Source organism: Carcharhinus amblyrhynchos, chromosome 13 (genome assembly GCF_965287045.1).
Source record: "Carcharhinus amblyrhynchos chromosome 13, sCarAmb.v2.hapA, whole genome shotgun sequence".
Lineage (NCBI taxonomy): Eukaryota > Metazoa > Chordata > Chondrichthyes > Carcharhiniformes > Carcharhinidae > Carcharhinus > Carcharhinus amblyrhynchos.
In genome coordinates, this window is record NC_137336.1 from 55,677,831 (window position 1) to 55,690,339 (window position 12,509).

Here is a 12,509-nt window from a genome sequence, read left to right on the forward strand (position 1 = left end):
CTTTCACAACTTCAGGACACTCAAATTGCCTTGCAGCAAAAAAAAAGTCTATTGTAGTATAATAGACTGATCTGCTGGTTAGTTACTGAAAGATTCCAAAAACAGCAATGAAATAATGTGTTGTTAAACGGTTTTGTGATGTTGGTTGAGATATAAACATTTGCCAAGACACCGAGGAGATTTCTTCAAAATAATGCCATGGGAACTGTCTCAACCACCTGAAGAAGATGGGGTGTTGGTTTCATGTCTTGTCCGAAGTATAGTTCACCCTATACTTCAACCTACATTTTGTATTCCAGTTTCTGGAGTGAGTCATAAGCTTCTAACTCAGAGTACAGTCACAGAGCCATGGCTTGTGCTGTAACGAAAAGATACTTTTCTTAGCCGTACAAGTTTATTACCATTTGTTGCTGGGAACTTAATAATAGAGAAGCCTGCAATATCTTTAATTTCTAATTACATCAGAATTGTATTGTGTAAAATATTAAGACCTCCACTGTACAAGTATAACAGAAAAGAGAAGTTTGGAACACTGCTAATGTTCAACCATGAGATATTTGGAGCAAATACAGAATTGAAAGCAAATCTACATTGATAGGGAAACTAATTCTACATTTATTGTGCACGAGGAGAGTAAAAGTACAAAAATTGTCAACGGTCACAGATTTTTCAACAAATCTTGTGAGGTTTAACTAAACATGTAGTTGAAGCAAAGGAAAAAAACGACAGTTTCAAACAGACACCCAGATTACAGAAGTGTGGAAGAGTGTGCTGAGCTCCTGGGTCCATTTTTGCATGAGGTCTGCACACAGTTCAGTTCAGTTGTTTTCGGTCACAATGACAATTAAATCAGTTTCCCTTATGTTCCCCAACGTATGGCAAATTTTTCTAAAAAAAAATTCACAAACACACACAATAAAATATAGTGTCAGAACACACCAAACATACTTTTGTTTTATGGTCTTCTAAACATTAACATTTGTTGCACATGTATTACCTCCAGGTTTCTCCCCATTTTCTCAATAAGTCACCCATGTCCCAAGACTGAAATATATGCAGCGCTCAGTTTGACTTCAGGGTAGTCTGCGATTTAAAGAATTGTTGAGGTGTGGGGAAATCTTGGAGGAACAAAGTAAACCCAATTTATTAACAAGATAAAAAGTTTGGAACTGCAGCCTTTTGTCCACAACAAATCGGCTTATTCAAATAAAATTTGAAGTGTTCAGAATTAGCAATAAACGTCACTAGTTATTCACACTAAATGTTAGAACAAGTGCCAGATATTGCCTTGCCACAGAGTTGCCACATACATTTTTACAAGATGCTTCACTGAAACATTTCCCAATGCAGCATAAGTCAAAATAAACATTTTAACATGTGGGGTATCAGTTTCTAACAGTTGTATAAAGTTTTAAATACATTTATTATTGAGATATGCTAATTACCAGTCACACCACCAGAGTGGCCATTCCATAAACAAATACAGCAATGAGACTGATATGGGACAAAATCAGAGATTTCTTGAGCAGAATTTATACTGCAATCATATACATAGTACCTGCATTAGCAATTTCTGAATAAGTGGAAGAGGTGATATTCAGGCTTAGTCCCATATATTAAAAGGTCAGCATCTTAATCACAGTTCACTGCCTCCTCAAGCAGGCAAAGATCAATATTCATGTTCAAACTTCATGTTGCAGATAACTGTATAAAGCTGTCAATGCTAGCTCAGTTAAATAGTTTAGTGTAACAACAATCAGATTACGGGACATCAGTGCAATGATTTACAAACAGTGCTTGTCATCTTACCTAGGTTGCAATTAAAAGGCTACCAACTAGTTACGTGGCAAATATTTGCAATCATTAATTTATATTGAAGTTTCTCATCTTTCCCTAAAGATCTACCAACTTAACTGCTGAGCTTAAGAATCAAACAGTAGTAAGAGACAGGGGTACATGTTTCTTAGTTCCGTTACCAATGTACTGAGCCAGGTAGGCATGTCAATAGTTAAACGTTTGACGGAAAGCACCAGTTACTGTTCTAAACATAGTTCTTTTACTCTCAATCCCTTCAGCTATTTGCATGAAACTTAACAATTAAAAACAAAACATATTGGGCCCTAGAGCTCAGAATTATGGGCTGCTATATCAGTAGAAATGTTTTGCTGAACAGTATGCAGATCCAAACATGAACATGGGCCAAAAGGCCTCCACACTGAGTAACATTCACTGACAAGGAGAGCATCATGCCAATATTGTTAGATGACATCATCTTCAAAAAGTTCAAAGCCCCCTTCATCATCTTCTGCAGTAAATTCATTAGGTTTCAACCTGAGGAGTAAAAGAGTAAACAAAGTTATACAAAAGTTTAAGACAAGCTCATGTAATCACTCTGAGCACATAACAAAGATGCTTTGCAAATTATTCCTACAAAAATATCCTTACACATTTCTTGCTTATTTACTACCCCAAGTAACAAATCTAAATGGCTATCAAAGATATTAGAGTCTAAACAATAGCAGTATGGTCCAATTTAAAAGGCAAATTGAGTGACAATAAATAAAAGTGAAAGCAGCATCATGGCCACAGTGGTAAATGTTCTTATATTTCTTGTATGCTTATATTTTTTCTATTTGCCATAGAAGCATAGTGTTCAATATTAGCAAGAGGAAATTAGAGTCCAAACACAGAATACATGTAGCCAGCAAGCATATGAACAATCTCTACGATAATGCTTTTCAAAAAACTCAGAAAATGAGTTCTTTCCTGTCCACAATTAGATATTTTTTAAACATTAATTTACAGGATGTGGGCATCACTGATTAGGCCAGCATTTTTTGTTCACCCCTAGCTGCACTTCAGAAGGGGATCTTGAGCTGCCTTGAACCACAGCAGTCCAAGGTGCAGGTACAGTGACAATGCTGTTAGGGAGGGAATTCCAGGATTTTCATACAGCAACAGTGAAAGATGGTGATATATTTCTAAGCCAGGATGGTGAGTGACTTGGAGGGGAACGTTCAGGTGTTGGTGTGACCAGGTATCTACTGCCCATGTCTTTCTACATGGTTCTGGTCAAGGGTTTGAAAACTGCTACATGCTGTAGATGATATGCACGGTTGTCATTGTTCGTCTGTGGTGGAGGGATTTAATGTTAGTGGAAAGGGGTAGCAGTCAAGAGGGCTGGTGTCGAGCTTCTTGATCATTGTTGGAGCTGCACTCATCCAGGCAAGTGGAATGTATTCCATTACACTCCTGACTTACGCTTTGTGGACAGGCTTTCAGGACTCAGGAGGCGAGTTACTTGCCAAAGGATTCCTAGCCTTTGACCTACTCTGGGAACCACATTATTTATATGGCAAATCCAGTTCAGTTTCTGGTCAATGGTAACCCCCAGGATGTTGATAGTGTGGGATTCAGCAATGGCAATGCCACTGAATGTCAAGAGGTGATAGATCCTCTTGTTGGAAATGGTCGTGGTCTGGCACTTGCGTGGCATGAATGTTATTTGCTATTTATCAGCGCAAGCCTGGATACTGTCTAGGTCTTGCGGCATTTGAACATGAGCTGCTTCAGGATGAGTCATCATGAATGGTACTGAACAAGAAGGTGAATGGAATGCTAGCCTTTATAGTGAGGGGGATAGAATATAAAAGTAGGGAGGTCTTGCTGCAACTGTACAGGGTACTGGTGAGGCCGCAGCTGAAGTACTGTGTGCAGTGTTAGTCGCCGCATGCGCAAGGATATTTTGGCCTTGGAGGGAGTGCAGACGAGGTTCACTAGGCTGATACCGGAGATGAGGGGGTTGGACTATGAAGAGAGACTAAATAGACTGGGTCTGTACTTGGAGTTTAGAAGGATGAGGGGGGATCTTATAGAGATGTATAAGATAATGAAAGTGATGGATAGGTTAGAGGTAGAGAGATTCTTCCCGCTTAGAAAGGATAGCAGGACAAGAGGGCACAGCCTCAAGATAAGGGGGGGGGTGGGTGCAGTTTAGATCAGAATTGAGGAGGAACTTCTTCACTCAAAGGGTGGTGAATCTCTGGAGTTCTCTGCCCGTTGAAGTGGTGGAGGCTACCTCGCTAAATACATTTAAGTCATGGGTAGATAGGTTTTTGACAGACAAGGGAATTAAGGGTTATGGGGAGAAAGCGGGAAAGTGGAACTGATCCACTTCAGATCAGCCATGAGCTTATCGGATGGCGGGGCAGGCTCGAAGGGCTAGATGGCCTACTCCTGCTCCTATTTCTTATGTTCTTATGTACATTGTGCAATCAGCGAATATCCCCAGTTCTGACCTTATGATGGAGGGAAGGTCATTGATGAAGCAACTGAAGATATTTGGGCCTAGGACATTACCCTGAGAGACACTTGCGATGATGTCCTGGAGCTGAGATGACTGACCTCCAACTACCATCTTCCTTTATGCTGGGTATGACTCCAACCAGCAGAGGATTTCCCCCCAGTTTCCACTGACTGCTAGGGCTCCTCGTTGCCATTCACGGTCAAATGCTGCCCTTAAGTCAAGGGCAGTTACTCTCACCTCACCTCTGGTGTTCATCTCTTTTGTCCACGTTTGAACCAAGATTGTAATGAGGTCACGAGCTGAGTGATCCTGACAGAACTGAAACTAAGCATCCATGAGCTGCTTATTGCTGAGTACTTAATAGCTTGGTTGATGACCTCTTCCATCATTTTGCTGATGACAGAGTAGACTGATGAGGCGGTAATGGGTCAGGTTGGATTTGTCCTGCTTCTTGTGTACGTTACGTACCTGGGCAACTTTCCACATTGTTGGGTAGATGCTAGTGTTGTAGCTGGACTGGAACAGTTTGGTTAGGGGTGTATTAAGTTCTGGAGCATAGGTGTTCAGTACTATTGTCAGAATATTGTCAAGGTCCATAACCTTCGCAGTATTCATGCTTTCAGCTGTTTCTTGGGCAATTCAGTTCATTCCACATGATATCAACGGCCGACATCTGTGATGCTGGAGACCTCCAGAAAAGACAAAGATGGATCATTCATACAGCACTTCTGGCTGAAGATTGTTGCTAATGCTTCAGCCTTATCTTTTGCACTGATGGGGATACTTTAAGATGGGAATATTTGTGGAGCCTCCTCCTCCAGCAAGTTGTTTAATTGTCCATCACTATTCATGGTTGTATGTGGGGGGGTGCGTGCGAAGGAAAGGAAGATAGTACATGATAATCAACAGGAGGTTCCATGACCATGTTTAACATGGTACCATTAGACGTCATGGGGTCCACAGTCGATGTTGAGGATTCCCAGAGCAACTCCCTGCTGACTGCATACCACTGGTAGATCTGTCCTGCCAGCGGGACAGGACATACCCAGGAGTGGTGATGGTGGTGTCTGGGACATTATCTGTTGGGTATGATTCCATGAGTATGACTACATCAGGCTGTTGCTTGACTAGTCTGAGAGACAGTTCTCCCAATTTTGGCACAAGCCCCTAGATGTCAGTAAAGACGACCTTGTAGGGTTCCAAGGAGGACTTTCCAGAGTAATATTGCTGGAATGGTGCTGGAAAGAAATACTGAAGCTATTGCCTCCTTTAGAAATTATGGTTTATCATTGTCAGATTTATTTGGTTAGAGTTAAGTAGAAGAACAGTTGCTATGCTTCTAGAGGTACTGTGCTGTTACAGGTGCACCAAATCTATGAGCTAGAGAGCCAAATTGCAAAAGTAACACATTAGAGTAGTGATAAATGGGAAAACTTCAATTATCCTAATAGAATAGGGGGTAAACAGTATAAAAAGACAAAATGGGGCAGGAATTCCTGACTAAATACAAGACAACTTTCTGAGGGTTTTCAGCCCACTAAGGAAGGAACCCTGGATCTAGTCGTTGTGAAAGAAGTGAGGCAAGTGGGATTATGTTCCATTCATTTGAGAGACATTGGTGTCACTGGCTGGCCCGCATTCATTGCCCATCGCTAGTTGCCCTTGGAAAGCAACTGAAAATCAACCACATTGCTGTGGCTCACGAGTCATATGTAAGCCAGACCATGTAAGGATGACGGATTTCCTTCCCTAAAGAATATTAGTGAACCAGATGCTTTTTATGACAATCAACAATGATTTCATAGCCAATAGTAGATTCTTAATTTCAGAAATTTTTTACTGAATTCAAATTCCACCATTTGTTGTGGCTTGGTGGCCTTGACTTTTCTCACACTTAAATGTCCTTCCAACCCAACCTTTCAAGTTTAAAGCCTCAACTAAGTACGATTTAGCAGACACTGATCCCAGTTCACTTCAAATGGAGGCAGTCCTAATCAAACAGTTTGTTCTTTTTTCAGTGTGGATTCGTGCTCCATGAATCAAAGTCTCCATCTACCATAATATTGTTTGAATCATGCATTCAATCTGATCTGTTTGACTCTATACCATTTGTGCACAGCTCAGATAGTAAACCAAGGCTTGCCTTTTGAGGTTCTGCACTTTAATTCTGACCCTGCCTTTTCAGATTCCTTCACCAAAACCTCACTCCTCAATCTATGTCACTGAATCCTCTGCAGACCACGACAATTGGATTCACTCCGTCCTATCTCAAATCCTTTTGCAGCTATCGGGAAATGTAGGGTGGAATACAAGGAAAGTAGAAATAAACTTAAGCAAGGAATAAGAAGGGCTAAAAGGGATCATAAAAAATCATTGGCCAGCAGGATTAAGGAAAATCCCAAGGCTTTTTATAAAGAGCAAGAGGGTAGCCAGGGAGAGGGTTGGCCCACTCAAGGAAAAAACATAAGAACATAAGAACATAAGAAATAGGAGCAGGAGTAGGCCATCTGGCCCTTCGAGCCTGCCCCGCCATTCAATAAGATCATGGCTGATCTGTCGTGGCTCAGTTCCACTTTCCCGCCCTCTCCCCATAACCCTTAATCCCCTCTCTTATCAAAAACCCATCAACCCGCTTCTTAAAAATATTTAGCGAGGCAGCCTCCACCACTTCAACGGGCAGAGAATTCCAGAGATTCACCACCCTTTGAGTGAAGAAGTTCCTCCTCAACTCCGTTCTGAACCGCCCCCCCTTTATCTTGAGGCTGTGCCCCCTAGTCCTACTGTCTTTTTTGAGCGGGAAGAGTCTTTCCACCTCTATCCTATCCATCCCATTCATCATCTTATACGTCTCAATGAGATCTCCCCTCATTCTTCTAAACTCTAACGAGTACAAGCCTAGTTTATTCAGCCTCTCCTCATAGCTCAACCCCCTCAACTCCGGTATCAGCCTAGTAAACCTCCTCTGCACTCCCTCCAAGGCCAAAATATCCTTGCGCAGGTGCGGCGCCCAAAACTGCACACAGTACTCCAGCTGCGGCCTCACCAATGCCCTATACAGCTGCAGCAAGACCTCCCTACTTTTATATTCAATCCCCCTCGCTATGAAGGCCAGCATCCCATTCGCCTTCCTGACCACCTGCTGCACCTGCAGGCTGGGTTTTTGCGACTCATGCACAAGGACCCCGAGGTCCCTCTGCACCGTCGCCTGCTGCAGTTTTTCGCCACGTAAGTAATAGTCCTTCCTACCATTCTTCCTACCAAAGTGGACCACCTCACACTTGCCAACATTAAATTCCATTTGCCATTTCCTGGCCCATTCGCCCAGCCTATCTAGATCCTTCTGCAGACTCTCCACACCCTCCACACAAAAGGCAGGGAATCTATGCGTGGAGCCAGAGGAAATGGGTGAGCTATTAAATGAGTACTTTGCATCAGTATTCACCAAAGAAAAGGACTTGGTGGATGATGAGTTTGGGAAAAGATGTATAGATAGTTTGAGTCACGTTGAGATCAAAAAGGAGGTACTGGGGTTCTTGAGAAACGTTAAGGTTGACAAGTCCCCAAGGCCTGATGGGAACTACCCCAGAATACTCAGAGGGGCAAGGAATGAAATTGCTGGGACCCTAAGAGAAATCTTTGTATCATCACTCGCTCAGGGAAGTCCCAGCGGATGGGAGAAGAGCCAACGTTGTTCCTTTGTTTAAGGAGATTAGCAAGAATAATCCAGGTAATTACAGGCCAGTGAGCCTTACATCAGTGATAGGGAAATTGGAGAGGATTCTTCGAGACAGGATTTATTTCTACTTGGAAATAAGTGGACATATTAGTGAGAGACAACATGGTTTTGTGAAGGGGAGGTCATGTCTCACAAACTTGATCGTGTTTTTTGAAGAAGTGATGAAGATGATTGATGAGCATAGGGCAGTGGTTGTTGTCTACATGGACAAAAATAAGAACTTTGTCAGACTTGTGCAGGAGATGAAGTCGCATGGGATTAGAGGTGAACTGGCAAGGTGGATACAAAACTGGCTCAGTCAAAGATGACAGATGGTAACGGTGAAAGGGTGCATTTCTGAATGGAGGGCTGTGACAAATGGCGTTCCTCAGGGATTAGTGCTGGGATCTTTGCTGTTTGTAACATATATAAATAATTTGGAGGAAAATGTAACTGGATTGATTAGCAAATTTGCGAACAACACAAAGGTTAATGGATTTGCGGATAGCAATGAGGGCCATCAGAAGATTCAGCAGGATATAGATCAGTTGGAGACTTGGGTGGAGAGATGGCAGATGGAATTTAATCTGGACAAATATGAAGAATGCATTTTGGAAGGTCTAATACAGATTGGAAATATAAATGGTAGAACCCTTAAGAGTATTGATAGGCAAAGGGATCTGGGTGTACAGGTACTCAGGTCACTAAAGTGGCAATGCAGATGGAAAAGGTAGTCAAGAGGCATACAGCATGCTTGCCTTCATCAGCCAGAGTATTGAGTTTAAAAATTGGCAAGCCATGTTGCAGTTTTATAGAACCTTAGTTAGGCTGCACTGGAATATAGTGTTAAATTCTGGTCGCCACACTACCAGAAGGATGTGGGGACTTTGCAGAGGGTGCAGAAAAGATTTACTAGAATGTTGCCTAGTATAAAGGGCATTAGCTATGAGGAGAGATTGGAGAAACTTGGTTTGTTCTCACTGGAGCAACGGAGGTTGAGGCACGACCTGATAGAAGTCTACAAGGTTATGAGAGGCACGCACAGAGTGGATGGTCAGAAGCTTTTTCCCAGGGTGGAAGAGTCCATTACTAGGTGGCATAGGTTAAAAGGAGATATACGAGGCAGATTTTTTTATTTTACACAGAATAGTGGGTGCCTGGAACTTGTGGCGGGGGGAGGTAATGGAAGTGGATATGGTAGTGACTTTGTGTTTGCCGGGGGGGCGGGGGGGGGGGGGGGGGGGGTGTGCTGGAGAAGTATATAAATAGGATGGGAATATAGGGATATGGTGCCTGGAAGGGTAGGGGGTTTTGGTTAAGTCGGGCAGCATGGTTGGTGCAGGCTTGGAGGGCCGAAGGGCATGTTCCTATGCTGTAATTTTTTTTGGTCTTAGGGTGGTGAAAACAGGATGAGGGATATTTGCCTTTATCAATCGAGGCATAGATTACAAAAGCAGGGAAGCAAGTCATGTTGCAGTTGTATAGAACTTTGGCAAAGCCACAGCTAGAGTAATGTGCAGTTCTGGTCACCACATTATAGGAAGGATATGATTGTATTGGAGACAGTGCAGAGGACATTCACCAGGTTGCTGCCAAGTTATGACGAGAGATTGGATAGGTTTGAGTTGTTTTCTTTGGAGCAGAAATGACTGAGGGGCAAACTGATCGAGATGTATAAAATTGAGGGGCATGGTCAGTGGATAGGCAGAAACCGTTCCCCTTAGTTGAAGGATCAGTCATGAAGGGACGTAGGTTCAAGGTGAGGAGCAGGAGGTTTAAAGGGAATGTGAGGGAAAACATTTTGACCCAGAGGGTGGTGATGGTCTGGAATGCACTACCTGGGAGGACGGTAGAGGTGAATTGTCTCACATCCTTTATAAAATACCTGGATGAGAACTTGGCACATCACCACATTCAAGACTATGGGCCATGTGCTGTTAAATGGGATTAGGTGGGAAGTCATCTGTTTCTCACGTGTCAGTGCAGACTCAATGGGCCTCTTCTGCACTGTATGATTCTAAGATTCTATTTAATTGTAGCACTTGGCAGGCATCTCAAACTCAGTCATGGTTGCAGAGAACAGAATCTATTTCCCTGACTCTACTGTCCTCTACCAAATGATTTGTTTTCACTCTTCCCAAGTGAATGATGTCCGGTATTATTATGCCATGATCAGTTTATCTATCCTGCAGATTTTGCCCTCACCCACACAGGCAATCAGAACCTTAAACCGATTGGCTAAGGGCAAAGGCCGAATGAGGCTCCTCTCCCATTGCATCTGGGGTCACCTTACCTGCCTGAATTATAGTCACAACCTCCTGCTTATTCTGACTGATCAGACCTAAACCACATCATAAACTAAGTGGTGTGATTATCACTAGTAATCTAGACGAATTTACAAGGTGCCCAAGAAACCTGATGCTTCCTGACACTCTAGGAGATCTGCACCTTGGACTTCAGCTCACCAAATTCGAGCTGAAGTTCAAGGTGCAGACGCTTACCGCAGATATAGTTGTCCATGATCAGAATGCTCTCCGTAGTTTTCACATACTGAAACTGTGGACACCATCTTCTCTATCACCCCTATATAACTTGGACTAAGTAAATAAAACAATGTATTTAATTACCAAATGTTCAATTTTTATACAGTTTGCAATGCACTCTGTGCAAACCACACCACTCTAATTTCACTCTGTAACTCTGATGAAAAGGCTTACACACCTAAAATAGTCTGTGAACAGAATTATTTTTATTCATTCAACAGTTAACATTCTACTTCCAAAGTTACAGAAATTTTGCTTTGAATGGGAGATCCATGGCAATCACTTCCCAAGAAAGAAAAGGATCAGGCAATGAAGGAAGAGTGATTGACCAAAGCTGGCACGGATGTAGTCACAAGCACATCCAAATACTGATATATTTTCTATTATTTGTTTGGATCCACCTATCAAAAAAGTCTCAGATTTTCTTGTAATCTAGTAGATGAATTTGCAAGGTGCATAAATAAACACAAGAAACTCTGTAGTCCCAAGATTTCTACACAAATTGAGATACAGTAACAAAGCTACTGAACTGGTTTGTCATCTTTATGCAAATCACTGTTGCATGGGGGTGGATTACCATAAAAGAACAAATTCTTGTTAGTATTCACCAAAGTGCTAAATCAGCGATTCAATTCAGAAAATGTTTCTCAAGGCAACATAAAAGGGCCCTTCCCCCTTGTCAATCATTCCCCCTTTCACTGATAGAAACACCTTAATGCATAGCATGTGGTATCAGATCATTCGGGTAAAAACAGATAAGGTTGTCAAGGACTCAAACTGTCGCAGGTTTCACTAATGCTTCGTGATTGATGCTACAGCCAGAGTATAAGAAATGACCTGCTTCACCTCAATACAGCAAACATACTATTGTTTACTGATACTTTTATTACTTTTTTTTATATACCCAGGAAATTATCGACCAGTGAGTCTAACCTCAGTGGTTGGTAAGTTGATGGAAAAGATTCTGAGGGACAGGATTTATGAACATTTAGAGAAGTTTAGTATGCTCAACAGTAGTCAGCACGGCTTTGTCAAAGGTAGATCGTGCCTTATGAGCCTGGTTGAATTCTTTGAAAATGTGACTAAATACATTGACGAAGGAAGAGCGGTAGATGTGATTATATGGACTTCAGCAAGGCGTTCGATAAGGTCCCCCACGCAAGATTTCTTGAGAAAGCGAGAGGACATGGGATCCAAGGGGCTGTTGCCTTGTGGATCCAGAACTGACTTGCGTGCAGAAGGCAGAGAGTGGTTGTAGATGGGTCTTTTTCTGCAAGGAGGTCGGTCACCAGTGGAGTGCCCCAAGGATCTGTTCTGGGCCACTTGCTGTTTGTAATTTTCATAAATGACCTGGTTGAGAAAGTGGAGGGATGGGTTGGTAAGTTTGCTGACGACACGAAGGTTGGTGGTGTTGTAGATCGTTTGGAGAGATGTCAGAGGTTGCAGCGTGGTATAGATAGGATGCAGGGCTGGGCGGAGAAGTGGCAGATCTCAACCTGTGTAGTGGTACATTCTGGCAGGTCAAATGGGATGGAGGAGTATAATATCAAGGCAACACTCTTAGCAGTGTAGAGGATCAGAAGGACCTTGGGGTCCAGGTCCATAGGACTCTTAAATCAGCCTCGCAGGTAGAGGATGTGGTTAAGAAGGCGTATGGTGTACTGGCCTTCATCATTCAAGGGACTGAGTTTAGGAGGAGTCGGGAGATAATGTTGCAGCTTTAAAAGAACCTAGTCAGACCTCTCTTGGAATACTGTGGTCCCCTCATTACAGGAAGGATGTGGAAGCCATTGAAAGGGTGAAGAGGAGATTTACAAGGATGTTGCCTGGATTGGGTGGCATGCCTTATGAGGATAGATTGAGGGAGCTTGGTCTCTTCTCCTTAGACAGACGAAGGATGAGAGGTGACCTGATAGAAGTGTATAAGTTGTTGAGAGGTATAGAT

General features: G+C 42.6%; 1 protein-coding gene across 1 annotated transcript in view; it reads right to left on the minus strand.

Annotated features, from left to right (window-relative positions):
* Positions 1-591: 591 nt before the first annotated feature.
* LOC145351922 (zinc finger protein 346-like) overlaps positions 592-12,509 on the minus strand; it is a 33,036-nt gene continuing 21,118 nt past the window's right edge. The window contains exon 7 of the mRNA XM_080201712.1: positions 592-2,331. Coding sequence (XP_080057838.1) covers positions 2,259-2,331 — 73 coding nt within the window. The 3' untranslated portion in view covers positions 592-2,258. The remainder of the gene's footprint in view (positions 2,332-12,509) is intronic.